This window comes from Papaver somniferum, chromosome 7 (assembly GCF_003573695.1).
Source record: "Papaver somniferum cultivar HN1 chromosome 7, ASM357369v1, whole genome shotgun sequence".
NCBI lineage: Eukaryota > Viridiplantae > Streptophyta > Magnoliopsida > Ranunculales > Papaveraceae > Papaver > Papaver somniferum.
In genome coordinates this window covers 228,591,131-228,607,942 of record NC_039364.1, presented here as the reverse complement: position 1 = coordinate 228,607,942, position 16,812 = coordinate 228,591,131, and the positions used below count along the sequence as shown (strand labels likewise).

The window sequence follows — 16,812 nt, the reverse complement described above, 5'->3', positions numbered from 1 at the left end:
TAAGTTTTCTTTGTAACCGAACTCTACCTTTGAAACTTCGTAACCGAACTCTACCTAATTCGCCAAGAAATAAATTTCGTAGTAACCGAACGTTTGCCTAATTGCATATATGCATATATAAGCCCAGTTCGGTTGATTCGCAAAATATGTTGAAGTTTGCGAACCAACCGAACTTCTAACACTAGGTTACTTTTAACCTGCAGTTCGGTTGGGAACTTGGTTGCGTTGAAGTTTGCGAACTAACCGAACACACAAGATGTACCCAAATAAATTGTTAAGTTCAAAGTTCGGTTACCTACCATTTTATCCTAGGTAACCGAACATTACACTGTACGACCAAAACCTCCATTAACGAGCGAGTTCGGTAGCCTGCGTGTTTGGAAAACATAACCGAACTACACTTTCAGGTGTGTTCCGTTACATGTTCTTGACATATGGTAACCGAACTGACCCAAATCTACATAAAAATTTTCATTTTTTTTGAAAGTTTGGATCAATTCAACCAACATTATCTAAGTTTGAAGCACACCTGGGTACCTGAATACCCTTCCTACGGTTGTGGTTGGTAAAATCCATCATTTTTCATGTTTTCCTTCTTCATCTTCTCTAACTTTACTCTCTCAATAATTCTACTTCTTTAAAAAAAAAAAACCATCTGATTTTTTAATCTCACTAATTATCTTTAACTTAATCATCCCACTAATCATTACACTAACTATTATTAACACTAACTGATCATCACCCAAAATTAATCAGGAAGGTAATTTAGGTGTATTAAGATAAATATCCAAATAAGGGGTGACCTAGATTTACTTCTAATGTCTTTACCCAAAATAAAACCATGGTCCCAAAAATAAACCATGGTCCCCAAAAAAATGGTTCTTTTTTTTTTTTGTGCAGCAGATTGTAATGACTACTGACTAATTGAATTTATTTGACATTTACACGTAACAGAATCAAATATGAGACTTAACATAGTGTTTCTAGCATGTACAAGAACTATCACTGTCATTTTTCTTGTTCATGAGACTGCTTAGTTATGATTTTTGGTGATAATATTTGTCGAGGAGCTTCTCGGAATACTCTCCAAACGTTAATGTTCCGTCCGGTGGAATTAACTGCAGAGTTTTCAGTAAAACCATTATCAACCACAATGTTAAACACTTTGCGGATCTGTCTGTCACCAAGGGACACATCTAGTCATCATTTAGGTCTCGAATAATACTAGAAGTCCAGAACATAAAAATTGTCAGCTTAAGCCAGTTTACTGAGAGTTTATATGGCAATTGCTGGTGCTGAAGAAGTATAATTAGGTTAAAGAGCTTACCTCTTTGTGAAGATGCACCTCTTCAGGAAATTTGAGATTCTCGTCCCTGCAAAATAACAGTATGAAATTAGTATCCGCTGTAAATACTTGCACAAATACATTTTATAGACGTCCAACAATAATTTAGAAAAATTGAAGGACACTGCATATTTAGTTAATATATTGCAAATCCTCCGACAAACTACATATTTTGAGTAGACAGCTCATGCCAATATATTGCGGCAATCTAGTTAATCATAATTAACAGAGCAGCACAGGTAAAGATTATGGACATACCAATCCGGTTGCATGAACATTGCAAAAGTAGAACGATCCACACCCAGGGTGTTATCTCCTTTAGGTGCCTAACAAATACATTAGTGATGTCAGGATATTTAAAAGACAACTCTTTATATTTGTATAGGGAACACTAAATTAAGCTTTAGAATGTGATACAATACTTTTTATCTTCATAGCTAGCAACTACATTGTCTAACTTATTCCGTAGTTGTAAGCATCCGCTAAGCAGAACCAAACACTGGAAATGCATGAGAAATATCAACCCAAGTCTATGCTACTGCTTTACAGCTTTGCCCGTTGAAGGTGTAACCTAGTTTTCTCTTTCAGAAACTCATTCCTATTTAAAGGTTGTAAAGTCGAACGACAAATAATCAGTAACTATCTATGATGTTCAAAATTATCTGAGAGAGTATTTGTATGGCTTTTGTATGAAACTTAGACAAATCAATGGTGTTCTAATGAAGATCACTACACCTGCTAGAGTTGAACTTCGGTTGGCAATACAGAGCTGACAGACAAGAAAAATAAGTTGAACTTGAACAGTTGAAAAAACCTAGAACGATATCAATATATTAATATTACACTGAGGTGCTAACATGATTCATGGAACACCATAGGTCCCCTGATGCTGCCAAACTTACCACAAAACCGATGTCCATAACTTGATACATAGTAAGATCACTCACCCGTACACAATGTGGTGTCGCACATAGACTACCTCTGGAAAGTATTTCAGTTGTTTCACCAATTTGGTAAGCTATCTCGTCTTCCCCAAAGACAACCTAATGCATCAAGTGAATTAGTAACTATCAATGTCAAATCTCTTCTGTTAAAATAAGCATATCATGGATTTAGAATGAAGCTCGAAAAGCCTTTCAAGAAAGTATACCTTCACAATCTGACCGGCTCGTGTTTTGATATATAGACCAGCAGTTTTATCAGGGCAAGGTATTTCAACGGCATTTCTCGTAAACATTCCACAGGTGAGACCTACACGGGAAATTCACCACAAAATCAAAAACTAGGAGTTAATAGAACCAGCATATTTATGAATACAATAATAATAGAAAGAAAAAAAGCATGGGATGAAATATTGTCTATGAGCCTGCTATGTTTACAAGGAAAGTACCACAATTCTTCGAAACCTCCCATTTTACCATATTTCATCCAGTGAAACTGGATACTGTCGCGTAACATTCTCTCAGAGGAGAAAACAAATTTATCATGAAAAATAAAGTTATTGATTGTTTTATAAAGTAGAGAACAAGTTGGTTGCATTTAAGGGGAAAATGATTGCAAAAGTAACAGAAGTTGAATAGAGAAAAATGATTGTCTTGCCACATTTAGCGAAGTACAGTGAAACCTCTCAATTTCCTAGGTTCGACAATAAGTAGTGTCAACGTGATTGAAAATATGCAAGGTTATCTATCTGCCGTGCCTTATTGAAAGTGGTTAATCAAATTATAGATTACTAGAATTTCAGCACAAACCCTAGCGGCCTTTTTTCAGTTAACTGTATAGAACATAACCAGGAAAAAATATCATCCGCCAATTAAAACAATCTAAACTTGAAATACAGGGAATGCTGATGTGTATTGCTAACGGAGTAACAGGTTTTTCTTAGACATTCAGGTCACAAAATATTGAGCAAACTTATCTCCTATGAAAAACTCTATATGGATTGGAATAATAGATAAGTCACCTGTGAGAGAACCATGGTCTGTATGCCATCCACACCATGAAGAAATGTTGTCGGCTTCTTGTAGGGATTCACTGCTGAATCAGAATTAAATCATGAAGAACGGTTAGAAGTTACAAAATAGAATCAAAAAAGCTATATGAGCATGGGATTTCTGAAGTAAAAGAAATACTATAGGAAGATGTCACCTAGAAAAGATCTTTTATTAGTTTTAACAGAATCTCATTTGGTTAAGTAACTGAGAACAAATGACCAAAAATCGATCATTATGATGAAAAGAGAAAGCAGTGACTCGAACATCACTTAATGATATTCTAACACAAGGCCTACAATCACCTTTTCTGCTCTGGAAAATAATACAGAAGACGACCTTTGTGACATCGAGAACGCAAAAGTATCTGTTCAAGGCCTTCATCATCCTTCACTGTCATGCACCTGGATACTAATCATAAACACGAAAATTCGATGAACCTTACAATTGCAGCTTGAATCAAAGGAAAAATGTAAGGCATCTACATTGATGAGCCAAAGTAGCTTGCATGTGGTAAACATTTATACCAACTATACACGTAATAACTGAAGCATAAGAATCAGGTCAGCACATTTTCATACGGTTCCTTATTTGATACAGACTATGTAACAAGCATATACCATATCGATCGCAATGATATGCCAAAATCAAGCCAACGTCCACCATCAGCTTCCCAAGGGCTTTAAAAGCTACAAAGGTACAAATACGGCCAATTTGATTAGACAACCCCACATAACATCGTGATTCCTGCTAAGAAATCAGTAACTGCATGAGGTCAACATACCAGGTTCAACTTCTGGTAAGGCATCACCGGGCCATATATTTGCCTGACAATAGGATGGATACCTAGTAAGAAAGAGAAAACTGTACGATTAGACAATTATTCCTTACTCAACAACAAAACATAACTACCAATTGCAATACGCCATTTTTATTTATACATGAAATGCACAACATTGAGCTTCTAGCATACTATTTTACTTTTACCGCTGGATAAGGGAATCATCTTCTGTGGGTCTGTCTAACACTGGATTTGCATAATAAGAGCCTTTCATCATATCTGCAGAGGTAATATCAAGAATAGTGTTAGATGCGCATCAAATGTACTTGGTTGTAAAACATTACCAAGTTCATTGTGTGTAAATTGTGAAACACAATTTGCTGATGAATTTACATTCAAAGTAACTTTTGGCACTAACCAGGTTTGCCAGATTCTAGCTTCTCTTTCCCATGACTCCACCCAAAGTTATACCTAAAGCAGAGAAATAGTCATTTCAACACTTCCCTGATAGTAATTTTGATGCCTAAACCATCAGCATTTTAAGAAGATTTACACTAGAAACCATATAAACCATCAGAAGCAAAAGATTACAGCTTCAACCAAACATATAATGCGTACAAAGAATTAACAAAAAAAAAAAGAAACGAGAAAAATATGTACTGTTATAGTTCAACGCCGAGGCAAAATTAATCCCATTCTTATTAATAGTCGCTAAAGTCCAGGCACACATTCTTCCTAATTTCAAGAGTATATTGATATGGGAAAAATCTGCATCCTGATCAGAGCTCTTTTCCTCACTAAATTCAACGACATTATATGTAAGTTAATAATGTTCCTTCCATTCGACAAATATATCATAAACAAATGAAACTACCATAGGTTTATGATTAACCATCCGCACGTCACTCTACAACTTCTTGCCTAAAGTGTACTTAACGAAGCTGGTTACTTGCCAGATAATCATGCATAAGCAATCACTACCAAATTAATTCCCCCTAGACAAGTAACCAATCCAACTAGAAATAAATTTGCTCATATGTCCTGTAGATATGACTAGGATTAAGGCCGTCATTTATCAAATTAACCACCACCTGGTCACTCCACAACTTCTTGTTGATGCCCGTGTACTTAACAAAGCTGGTTTGTTATTGGATAATCATGCATAGATACCCATTAACCTAATCCCACCTTGTCCAGTAACCAATCTAACTAGAGAGTAGAAACAAATTCGCTCCTACTTTCTAAATCTATAACTTGAAACACAGGCAGTCATTTATCTCCACACCAAATTAACCATACTGGCAAGAATTAACATGTATCTACAAATATATGCAAACACGGTCTTGTTTTCTGATCAGAAATTGCTGAAAAAAAATCAAATAATTAAAATTGCTAGAGTTGAATGAACATCACTGTTGTTTTGGTTTAAACCAGTAAGTGTCATATTTGTTTAAGATACACAGCAATATATGAAACATGTATCTTTTTCTCCTGACAGGTAGTAATAGAAAATCAAACAACTTAAGTATAGTAGTTACCGGCTGTGAGGATCTTCAAGTTCCTTCTTCACCTCTTCAGGTAGGCTTGCTAACCTAATAAAATAGAAGATTACATAAAATGAAAAAAAAAAAACAAAAAAAAACTGATTTTCCTCATGCAACTACATATACACATGCCAGACAAAGAAAATACAGCATATCCGTCTAAAGGCTGATACCTAGGAGCAAGACGCAGGAGATTTTGACGCAGTGAGGGAAGTTCAGGTACCTATTGCAAGAGAGACACAAGAAAATAACACCGAAATCATGACAAAATTGGGAAAAGATGAATATGCATACATTTTACAGCAAATTGTAAAGGCTTGCCAAGCAAAATATTAGGACAGACATGAAATTAGTATGATCAAGTTCGGAATGAGAATCAAACATTAAACAATTACCAAAACTTTGAGCACCTGACAGATGAAGTTATGTTGAACCTTAGAACTGTAAGGCTCTTAAAAAATTACAACAAAAGTAAAATCTCATAAAAAAACTAAATACACAGCCTTAAAACATTAACATTTGAAGGACTAGAAACATTTCCAAAAAAGTAAACATGCACGTATGGGAATAGGTGTGCTTTAGGGCAGTTTAGGCAGTGAAGCTTATCTCCTAGCATTTGTCAACAACATGTCTTTATCGAGGGTTGCATCAATTCAATCAACCAAAAAATAAACCTATCCCTTCAATTCAGAAAATCAAAACCCTAGAATCAAAGATAGACAGAATAAACAGTTACTGGTAGACTCAATCCAATATCACCAATCATCATACTATTCTTCTGATTAAAACAAATTCTAAGTAAGAAATTAAAATCTTACATTTGAAATCGATAGAATTCCCAATCCATTAGGTCCAAAACCTTGTTCAATCTTCATCGATAAATCCGCATGTTTATCCTATCAAAATCAAAATCAAACAAAATTCTCAAAATTCAAATCAAAAGGGAAAAAAAACAACAACAAATACTTAAACAAGTGAGATAAGGATGATGCTTAATATGAGTTCAGGATAAGAGATAGTGACAGTTCTGATTGTTGGAGAAGAAGAAGAGTTTCCGATGGAACAAGTCATCTTCCGGATAAAGTCCGGCGGGAAAAACTGTGATTGAATGAATAAGAGGTAGGGAAAATAGGATTAGGAAGGGGAGAAGAGAGTTTAGGTAGAGTTAGGGTTTCGGGAGAGATCGGAAGTTTATTAAGCGGGAAACTCATTTATAATCTTTGGAGTCCACGATGAACTTAACAACACGCCAGACTGGACTTTGATGGTAGAAATTTCAACATTTATACCGTTGACGGATCAATAGGATAATAATAATGTACCGGAAATGTTCAGCCGTTTTCGATAAAAAGATCCCAAGAAAATAGATATATCGACTATAAATGCTTTATACCCAAGTCCCCTGGGGCAACTTCTTGTGCGGCAGCAGTGCTTGTGGCGTTTAGGTGGTGATTGGAACAGTGTTTGCTGGCAGTTGGATTGGTGCCTTAGTGGTGGTCGTGGTGTCAATTGTGTCCTCTGGCCTCCAACCCATATAACGCATCATCATTATTTGAAGAAACGAAGTGGAAAATGGAGTACAGAGATTTAACGCTTTCCCAGTTCATTGCAAATAAGGAATTCAACAATTATCAGTAACACAGCCAAGTAATAGACCATAAGGAGGCGAACCTTTAATTATGTAGGTACAAATCAAGAGAAGGAGATGGGATCTACCGGAAGCTGCTGAGATCAACATTGCATGGGAAGAAATTGATACAATAATCTGCTGGAGTAACATGATTTAGAGTCCGCTGAAAGTGGATGAGCTGGAAATTACTCTAGTGAATGAGTTTTTGCCAATCTTTGCAAACCCGACAAAATTCTCACAGAAGACTACCAAGGGACACTCTAGTTAAGATCTCAAGTATTATAACTTCATATAACAAACTTTGCATAGACTGCACAATGTGATATTAGTGTTCTTCACCAAAAGTCTGAACGGGAACTATTAGAACATATTAGTCTCTTCTTTAACCCCATATTGCTGGAACTGAACTGCAGGTTTATATTGCTGGAGCTGAACTCCAGGTTTTTTGTGCTTCATCCGTGTTATTGAGGCTCACCTGCGAACAATGTGTATATCTATAGTTTAAGAAACTCATATTCATTGATATTTGAAATTTTACATGCATAACTATTAATAATTTGGCTCGAATATTATTTGGTCTTTTAGAACAAGTTTTTGGTACCCCGAATATTTTGGTCCAACGGGGAAAACTGCTTGGAATTCCTTAAGACAACCCAGTTTAGATTCTGTAATTCTAAGACGCTTATGCTGCGTACAAGTGAAGTGGGGATAGCTCAAACCAGTGGTGGAATGAACCACCAAACCAGTTGAAATTACATTTAGAGATTCCTAATCAGATATTTCAATTCTAGTTAAGCTGGTCCTATTATCTTTATCATGCATCAGAAGTTTTGTTTACTAATGAATTCACAAAACTGTTTATGGAACCAATTTCGTATAGATTTGACTGTATTCTGGATTTTCCCAATGGGTTTTGATACACGTACCGAGCAGGAGTACCGAGATGGACACCGAGAGGGGATCGGACGGTCCTGGCATGCCTCTCAACATTGGGATGGGAGAGTGGGGCAGGAGTGGGGCCCACCCCCTTCTCACACGGTACCAGCTCGGTACAATTTGCTCGGTGTACCCATCATTTTCGTTTCCCAATTCAGCAAAAGATTGAATGGCTTGAATCAAAATTCTATGTACTGCAAATTAGAAAAAGATTAAGAAGAAGATAAAAGAGCAAAAATGAAGCAGAAGCACTAACCTACCGTGGGAAGTCGCTATGTTGAGATTAACAACAGATATAGCCAGACCCCTCTATGCTGCCTTTGGGACCCAGATGTCGCTACCAAGTAAATATATCTAGTCAAGTCCAAACCGATATTAATGGGGATATACTACTGATCCTGAATTATACTGTTCTCATCAAAAGCAGGTAATTCTATTGTTCAGAATCCATCATTTGTGAATCACAACAAAAACCAATCATTAATTTGATTCCAGATGGGTATTAAAGCCCCACAAAGGTATTTACCAACTCGTGATGTCTTCAGTGTACGCCATCTGCAGTGTCTTAGTAAGAAGTCCACTTTGAGTCATCAATTCAGACATGTTTTAGCAGCTGCCTACCCAAATTCTTCGCCACGAGGAAGGCACTTGATTCTCAGGGTAATAATGAACTTTGTGTTGTATGTTCAATATTTTGCAGGAAATCAGCAATCACTGAATAACTTCAGAAAATTGAATGCACAGCCAAGCATTAGGTTACACGTACAACTGCGGCCTTTGTAGAAGTTTTCATTTGTAGCCAATCTACTTTCTTCTTAAACTTGTGCTCATACGTTTCTGACTTGCGGCGAAACGCCTCGCCATAGAAGGATTATAGAAGCCTCTCATATACTCTGAAAGTCTATGGATGCCTTGGAGATCACCTGTTTCTGAGAGCTTCATCAGCAAAGAATCAAATTTCCTATATGGCAGCTGCATCCCTTTGTTCACAACATTTCCCAAAAGAAAACAAGCATCTTCTGTCTTGCCACAACCAAATAAACCTTCAATCATCACGCAATAAGTATCTATATCCGGTTTGCAGCCCCTTTTTTCCATCTCATCCCATGCCTCAAATGCCCCATCTGGTTGACCCATCTCGAAGAACATTGCGATCATCATATTAAAAGTATGGACACTAGGAATACATCCCACCTCAGTCATTCTTCCATATAGTTTAAGAGTTTCTTCTGCATTCTTAAGGTCACAAAGAACCTTAAGAAAACAATTGTAGGTAACAATATCCGCTGGGTAACCTTTATTACCCATTTCTTCCAGAAACTTATATGCTTCCTCAAACTTCCCAGCTAGACAAAGTCCCTCAATGACTTCCTTATACGTTGAAACATCGGGTAAGCAACCACAAGCTATCATATCCATTATAAGCTTAAAGCACTCATCCATTCTATCATAATTAGCAAATGCTACAATCATAATAGCATAAGTTTTTGCAGTAGGAGAAGACATTGTAGAACCTTTTGTTCTCATGAAATCAAAAAGTGCAGCCGCCTCTGACAATAACCCCGCTCTGCAATATGCATCAATGGCAGTAGTATAAGTAAAATTCTCAGGTTTATGACCCATACCAATCATCTCCTCCAATACCTTCATTCCTCTACTCGGGTTTCTCACTCTACACCACCCAAAAAACAATATGTTATATGTAGTTGCATCAGGAGTAACCTTCTTTTTTAACCTCGTAAACAAGGTTTCAGCTTCCTCAACTAAGCAACACTTGCATAAAGAATCCAATAACAAGTTAAAGGCATTGATCTCAGGTTGTGTTCTCACTCTCACTTTCTTCTTCTTTCTACACTTCTGAACTCGACTTAAGTATTTTTCAGTATATTTTCTCAAAATATCAATTAGAATCTCAACCGGCACCGAATTCCTACCCTTTCTCTTCATATATTCAAGTAAATCACAAACAATTCTAAACTGCTTAACTTTATATTTAGTACTAGATAGTATATCAATCATTTCATCATAAGTCTTACTTTCATGCATATAACCTTCTTGTTTACCAGCCCATGTGAAGAATCTGAATGCTATTTTCTCCTCGTACCAAAGCTTCGACAGAATGTCGCCGACTAATTCAGCAGTTAACCTAACATCGAGCACCTCAAGAGCACTTTCCATACTTTTATCTGCATTACAATTCTCCACAATCACATTATATATTTGTTCTGAATCCACATTTTGGGTCAGTTCTTGAGTTCCTGTAGAAGATGGACAGGTAGAGCAATACCGGGTCGAGGACGGGAAATGCAATACACATAGATTAGAAACTGGAATTGGAAAAACTACATTCTCTGAACCTGGAGTATATTGATGTGGTGATGAATTTAAGCTTGGGTTTATCAAGGAAGTAGATAAATGAATCAAAAATGGAGCTTTTACAAGACTCGAAGATTTCCTAATTGCAGAAATGAATGAAATTCGAGGCATTGGAAAATTCTACAGAAATCTCAAAAAAGAAAAAGAAAAATGAGAACAAAAATGGACTACAGAAACTACAAATTGGGTTTCGGTTAGACGGTATTCTTAAGAGAATGACAGAATATTTTGCCGGCTAATCGGAATTTCCCTCCGATTGTTCTTTAGATCTATCTGCTTTTTGTAAAGGCTGTTACTGGGTTGGAAAAAAAGAACCCTAAAAAATCATTATAATGGCTAGACCGCTGGAGCAGTTGATCTTGTTCCAGTTTTCAAGTGGAAATTATAGACGCCCCCTAAAGTAACTCGTGTCAGTCAATATCACTCTTCCAAAAAGTTGGCAAGCCCTAAACGTTTAATACCCCGAAAATTGTTTTGTTCAAAGCTTCGAGCCTTCGTGACTCATGAGTGACCGATTCGATTCTGAAATCTCTGCAATCACCCCCCTCTAAATTCCTGAGATCCTGTTTTTGATCACCCTATCTATCTGCATAGTGGAGAAACCAAAGCTTCTGATCGATGGAATTGAAGCAATCTGTGGGAGATAAGGACGAAGATGAATGTCAAGTAGTAGTACAGGAAATTGAAAAGTTGCCATCTGATGCAATTTATGAGATTTTAATCAGAGTAAATTTGGGTAACCTCCTACGCCAATGTCAATGGGTTTGCAAAGATTGGCATAAACTCATCGTCTGTGATCAAAAGTTTCAACAAATCCATTCCCAGAGAACTACCGCATCAGGTTACATCATTGAGTGCGTAGACAGGCAGAACTGTTGCACTTTCCGGTTCATCCCCAACATCGATGATCAAAATCAGCAACACGCGCCTCAAATTGCATCTCCTTCTCTTGATTTCTTACCGACAACAGAATATATCCATATCGGATGTTCATCTCAATATGGTTCATTATTTTGTTGTATCGGTAAAGCTATCAATTCCGGCCGGCGCCGGGTTCCAACTTGCCGGATTCCAGTTTACTATGTTTGTGAACCAGCAACACGAGAATGGAGAATTTGTCTAACAAGCTACAATCAAGTATTTGTCTATCATGTTGATCAGGATAAATGGGCAGTCATCAAAATCACAGAGGAGATGAAAAAAATTAACAGAGGAGCACTCTAGCTTTGCAGTGGATTGCAATGGAGAGCTTGGAATTCTGTATTCGACGAAGAAATCTATGGAAATCTGGACATTGGAGAATTACTCCACCACCGATCCAATTTGGAAAAGGAAATATTACAATGATGCATCAAAATGGTAGAGGTGGTTATCCAGTTCATATGTGGTCTGGTGATACTGTTACGTTTATGAATGTTCGTGAACCATCTGGTTCAATTGCAACACCAATACTTTTGCCGCTACTAAGTTTCCATGGAAGGGATGTATGGCGGACCAACCTTATGCATTTCATCCCAACTTTAGTTACTTTTAGCTGCCTTGAATGTCTCAGAGTCTCATGTGTTCTTCGTTTTCGGTTTTCTTTTTTCTTTTCTAAACCAAGATTAATATTTGGGATCACAAAAGGGCTTTTTAGAGGGAAAGGAAAGTTACACACCATCACAGTCGTCACCTGTCTAAAGGTCCGTATTGTTGATGATGTGACACTCCATATTATTATTATTAGGGTGTCACATTCCATTAGAGGGGTTTCACTTGGATTTTTAGTGTCCAAAAATGTGGTTATGGGTTATCTTAACACCAAAACAAAATATCTAAATTATCCTTGAATTAAAATAAAAACTTAAAAACCTAATTTTTTCTATTTTAATTCAACAAAAAAACTGCTCCTCTTCATCTTTCTTCTCTTCCTCTGCTCCAAGCATCTCAAGAATCACAATTTCAAACTCCACAACAACAATCCATGGTGTATGTTAGGTAATAATTGTTCAAACCCATCTTTGTTTACTTTTTTTTGTGCTTAAAATAGGTTAGATTGAATGAAATCGGAGTAAAATTAGGTTTCAGTTATTCATCTGCTCGTGTTGCGTCTGGGTTCGGGTCTAGGTTTTTAAACGTAAAAATTAAAATTGAAGAACTTACGTCTAGGTTGAATTCAATCCAACCGTAAAATAGGATTTGCATGTAGTCTTACGTCTAGGTTTTGTTTGAATTAAACCGTCCAATGTTGTATTACGTCTAGGTTAGTTTACTAAATTTTGCTTTTGTAAACCTAGACGTAATTTTAATTTTACGGTTTGTATTTCTATAGGATCAACCTGGACGTAATTCTTCCTGTATGTTTTATAAAATAAGTTTTAAATTGGATTACGTCTAGGTTCGTGGTGCAGCTTTACCAGACGTAATCTTCTACGTCTAGGTTCGCTAAGTAACTTTTTCAGACGTAACCTCCTACGTCCAGGTTTGCAAAATAAATTTTCCAGACGTAATATACTACGTCTAGGTTCGTGAATTTTTTTTCAGACGTATTCTCCCACGTCTGGGTTTTTGAAGTGTTTTTTCCAGACGCTAACCTAACCTAGACGTAAAACAAGTAATAAATACCCATGCAAAAACTATTTACGGCTGGGTTTGGATGAAAAATCTAACCTAGATGTAATTCAGGTTTTGTCCTATTGGAAACCAGTTACGGTTTGGAGTTCTTCCAAATCCAGACGTAAAATTGAATTACGGTTGACAACGAAGCTCAACCCAACCGTAATTTTCCATGAAAGTCTAAAATCTCAAACTTTTTACGTACTTAAGCTAGTTTTGAGTGAAATTGAACCCATGGGAGATAGTTTAGAGGTGTACCTGTTGATTTTCAACCATTGGTTCTTCACTTTGTTGATTTATTTCTTCAATTGGTTGAGATTCATCATCACTTTATGTTAAACCCTCTCTATCATCTAACAAAATTCATCTTCTTAATTGAATTATTATCTAATTAAATTAAAAGTAACTACATAAGGGTTGTTTGGTCATTACAAAATTATTTGAGATAAGGGATTTTTGATATTACTTGTGGGTGACCCATTTTTGTCTTATTAGGTGACGCCCCTCTAATGGAATGTGACGCCCCAATAATAGCATTTTTTGGTCCATATTATTAGTTCACATAGTCTCTTTTTTTTTTGAGCAAAGAAGGGAATTTTATTGAAAGAGAAACATGTACAAACAGACCAGCAGGACTAACAAGCAAACCAAGAACAACTGACTGACAGAACACACAACAAAGAAAAAACACTAGAGCTAACTCGAAATCCTGCCTTCAGCTGCTAATATACTAGCAATTACATTTGGAGGCTCTTCCAGCCAAATTTGAGATTTGACACTAGTTATAGCATGTTTTGCTAGTTTATCTGCTGCATTGTTGCAAGATCTTTTCTTGAAAGTAACTTGACATGACTCTAGCTTGTGCAGGATCTCTTGGCAATCTCGGATAATGTTTTGATCCTCCCACATAAAGCTTTCAACACTACCATTACAACTACTAATAACTGACCTATTATCCCCTTCAATGATTACATTTTGGAACTGCATTTCTTTAATCCAAAGAAGAGCTCTGAGAAGCACCAAGGTTTCAACTTGATTCACATCTCTGGATCTTGATGAGTAGGCCATTGCTGCCAAGAACTTTCCTGCAGAATCACGAGCAATTAAAGTAAACCCATCATTAGTATTACTAGATATAAAAGAAGCATCAATGTTAATTTTTATCCAATTTTCAAGAGGTTTCCTCCATGTCTCTTGATGACTGATGCAAATTCTATCAATGTTATTATGCTGATTTTCAGAGAAGTGCATGTTTATGCTATTGATATAAGTTATAATTTTATGCACTATATTCCTAGGGTGATAGGACTTGTTTTCATGCACTTTTTTCACATCTGGCCTTCCATAGATGTCATAAAGTGCAAGCAGCTAAGCAAGCAAGATATCTGTGGTTAGCTTCCAGAGATTGATTATCAGCAAACCAAGATATAACCCAATCCTTGGTTGAGGCATGCAAATTTTTAGAATGATGAAGAGCTTCAGAAATGCCAAACCAGACTGCATCTGGAAATCTGCAACTGCAAAGAAAATGTGTGCTAGTTTCTTCATCCTCATTACAGAAACTACATAGACTGCTGACATCCTTCTTGTATTTGCTGACTTTCATGTTTACTGGAAGTATGTCATAGTAGCATTTCCATAGAAATTGTTGTACTTTGTAGGGGACCTCCAAGTGCCATAACTTTAACCACTGAGATTCTTGCATTGGGTTTATTTGTTGATGTTGGTTTTGATTTTCAGTTTTCATAATTTCTCTGTAGATAGAATTTGAAGTAAATCTGCCACACTTGTTCAGAGTCCACCTCAACTTATCTTTGCCATCACTGGGAATTCTGATGAGAAGTATTTCTTGAATCTGCTCATGTGAGAATTGATCTTGCAACTTGTTTATATTCCAACTCTTTGTATCTTTGTCAATGAGATTTGACAGTAAGATGTTTTCCATGTGCTGAGAGTTGTGAGTTGAATGTGGATATTCTCTTGTGTTAAACCATCTGTGATTGTGAGCACTAACTGAATTACCATCACCTATTTCCCATCTGTAATGAGCCTTTATAATTTTGAGACCTTGTTGAATACTCTGCCAAATCCAGGAGCTTCTCTTTTTTGAAGTATCATCTGATAATAAGTCCTTTCCCTTAAAGTATCTTGCTTCCAAAATCTTGTACCACATAGTATCTTTTTCATAAAGTAATCTACATGCTAATTTAGCTAGAAGAGATAAATTCACAGCTCTCAAGTTTTTAATACCCAGTCCTCCATATCTTTTTGGTTTGTTTATTTTTTCCAAGAGATGTTATTTACACCTTTATTATTCTTCTTACTCCAGAAATAATTTGAATTCTTTCAATTCTTGTGATTGTTTTATTTGGTACCTCAAATAGACCCATTTGATAATTAGTTGTAGAACTAAGAGAGGCTTGAATTTGTGTAGTTCTGCTAGCTTGAGAAGTTAACTTTCCTTGCCATCTGTAATCTACTTCCCACTTTATCCACCGCTGGATCAAATAATTTGTCTTTGCTAATTGGGGTTTGCAGAATAGTTCCCAAATACTTTTCTTTGTCTTCCATTTGCTCCATCTGCAACATTTCTATGAAGTCTGAACATTCCTCTTTGCTCATGTTTTTGCTGAAAAAAACACTAGACTTATCCAAGTTGACCATCTGACCCGAAGAAGAAGTAAATTTCTGAATTAAAATCTTCAAGTTGTTGATAGATCTTTTTGTGGCTTTAGTGAACAAAATGCAGTCATCTGCAAACAATAAGTGGGATATAGTTGGTCCTGTTTTTGCTGGGGTGACTGGTTCAATAATATTCTCTGTAGCTGCATTTGTGAGAAGCCTGCTAAATCCTTCCATACAAGAATGAAAAGATATGGAGATATTGCATCACCTTTTCTGAGCCCTCTTGTAGGAGAGAAGAAATCCATAGGAGTTCCATTAACCAAGATTGATATTTTTGCTGTGCTGATGCAGTGATGAATCAGTTGACACCATTTCTGAGAAAAACCCAAACTACTCATGATTGCTTGCAAGAAGTCCCATTCAATTCTGTCAAATGCTTTGGCCATATCCCACTTAATTCCTACCACTCCAAAATTAGCTTTAGTAGTCTTCATATATTGCATCATCTCATATGCAATGATCACATTATCATGGATATTCCTTCCTGGTACATAAGCTTCCTTCCATGGTGAGATGATTTTGTGAAGAATTGGTTTTAATCTGACTGCTAAGATTTTGGTGATGGTTTTATAAGTAATGTTACACAGGCTTATGGGTCTTAGATCATTTGGCTTTATGACTATTTATTTTTTTGGGATAAGGACTTTAAATGTTTCATTTATTGAGCTGGGAAAGAAACCATATTTGAAATTTTTTTGAATCATTTATGTTACCTCCTTTCCTACTATACTCCAAGTGCGTTTATAAAAACCTGCGTGGTATCCATCTGGTCCTGGTGCATCCCAAGCATTGATGCTAAACATTGCTTCCTTATAAGGAAAGATAGTCTCGATTTGACTTATAAAGAAAAATCACTCATTGACTCAAGCTTAGGCCTATTCCTATGGGTATGGCAAACTCAAAATATATATGCACCCACTATGCACTCA

General features: G+C 36.4%; 4 protein-coding genes across 10 annotated transcripts; all 4 read right to left on the bottom strand.

Annotated features, from left to right (window-relative positions):
- Window positions 1-752: 752 nt before the first annotated feature.
- LOC113299748 lies at window positions 753-7,185 on the bottom strand. 4 transcript variants are annotated; one of them, XM_026548830.1, is made up of 15 exons: window positions 6,660-6,977; window positions 6,480-6,559; window positions 5,835-5,884; window positions 5,656-5,709; window positions 4,536-4,588; window positions 4,324-4,396; window positions 4,121-4,182; window positions 3,957-4,025; window positions 3,642-3,747; window positions 3,309-3,379; window positions 2,496-2,596; window positions 2,293-2,388; window positions 1,604-1,671; window positions 1,328-1,373; window positions 753-1,118 (listed from the first exon to the last, which is right to left on the bottom strand). In XM_026548830.1, the coding sequence occupies exons 1-15, from the start codon at window positions 6,730-6,732 to the stop codon at window positions 1,038-1,040; spliced, it is 1,083 nt and encodes a 360-aa protein (XP_026404615.1). In that variant the 5' UTR covers window positions 6,733-6,977; the 3' UTR covers window positions 753-1,037. The 4 variants fall into 4 exon arrangements, with proteins under 4 accessions (XP_026404615.1, XP_026404613.1, XP_026404612.1 ...); XM_026548827.1 differs by lacking the exon at window positions 6,660-6,977 and adding an exon at window positions 7,055-7,185 and having other exon boundaries at window positions 880-1,118; window positions 3,309-3,382; window positions 6,480-6,557; XM_026548828.1 differs by having other exon boundaries at window positions 3,309-3,382; window positions 6,480-6,977.
- LOC113299747 (pentatricopeptide repeat-containing protein At1g73400, mitochondrial-like) lies at window positions 7,116-12,295 on the bottom strand. 4 transcript variants are annotated; one of them, XM_026548824.1, is made up of 4 exons: window positions 8,488-12,295; window positions 8,218-8,421; window positions 7,378-7,766; window positions 7,116-7,254 (listed from the first exon to the last, which is right to left on the bottom strand). In XM_026548824.1, the coding sequence occupies exon 1, from the start codon at window positions 10,712-10,714 to the stop codon at window positions 9,032-9,034; it is 1,683 nt and encodes a 560-aa protein (XP_026404609.1). In that variant the 5' UTR covers window positions 10,715-12,295; the 3' UTR covers window positions 7,116-7,254; window positions 7,378-7,766; window positions 8,218-8,421; window positions 8,488-9,031. The 4 variants fall into 4 exon arrangements, with proteins under 4 accessions (XP_026404609.1, XP_026404607.1, XP_026404608.1 ...); XM_026548822.1 differs by having other exon boundaries at window positions 8,218-12,295; XM_026548823.1 differs by lacking the exon at window positions 8,218-8,421 and having other exon boundaries at window positions 8,484-12,295.
- Window positions 12,296-13,894: 1,599 nt separating this feature from the next.
- LOC113296076 lies at window positions 13,895-14,449 on the bottom strand. Its single transcript, XM_026544416.1, has one exon. The coding sequence runs from the start codon at window positions 14,447-14,449 to the stop codon at window positions 13,895-13,897; it is 555 nt and encodes a 184-aa protein (XP_026400201.1).
- A 1,188-nt stretch (window positions 14,450-15,637) lies between these two features.
- On the bottom strand, window positions 15,638-16,317 carry LOC113296075. The gene is made up of 2 exons (XM_026544415.1): window positions 16,092-16,317; window positions 15,638-16,050 (listed from the first exon to the last, which is right to left on the bottom strand). Exons 1-2 carry the CDS (start codon window positions 16,315-16,317, stop codon window positions 15,638-15,640), a joined length of 639 nt encoding a protein of 212 aa, XP_026400200.1.
- Window positions 16,318-16,812: the final 495 nt, after the last annotated feature.

Bases quoted from the DNA above. Each gene is read 5' to 3' on its own strand.
- LOC113299748 (XM_026548830.1), bottom strand. From the start codon at position 6,732: ATGACTTGTTCCATCGGAAACTCTTCTTCTTCTCCAACAATCAGAACT. The intron at 3,380-3,641 runs GTGATTGTAGGC...CTGATTCAGCAG, and splicing joins TATTTTCCAGAGCAGAAAAG to TGAATCCCTACAAGAAGCCG. The intron at 1,119-1,327 runs GTAAGCTCTTTA...AAAACTCTGCAG, and splicing joins AGGTGCATCTTCACAAAGAG to TTAATTCCACCGGACGGAAC.
- LOC113299747 (XM_026548822.1), bottom strand. From the start codon at position 10,714: ATGCCTCGAATTTCATTCATTTCTGCAATTAGGAAATCTTCGAGTCTT.
- LOC113296076 (XM_026544416.1), bottom strand. From the start codon at position 14,449: ATGCACTTCTCTGAAAATCAGCATAATAACATTGATAGAATTTGCATC.
- LOC113296075 (XM_026544415.1), bottom strand. From the start codon at position 16,317: ATGAAGACTACTAAAGCTAATTTTGGAGTGGTAGGAATTAAGTGGGAT. The intron at 16,051-16,091 runs GTGATGCAATAT...CTTGTATGGAAG, and splicing joins TACAAGAGGGCTCAGAAAAG to GATTTAGCAGGCTTCTCACA.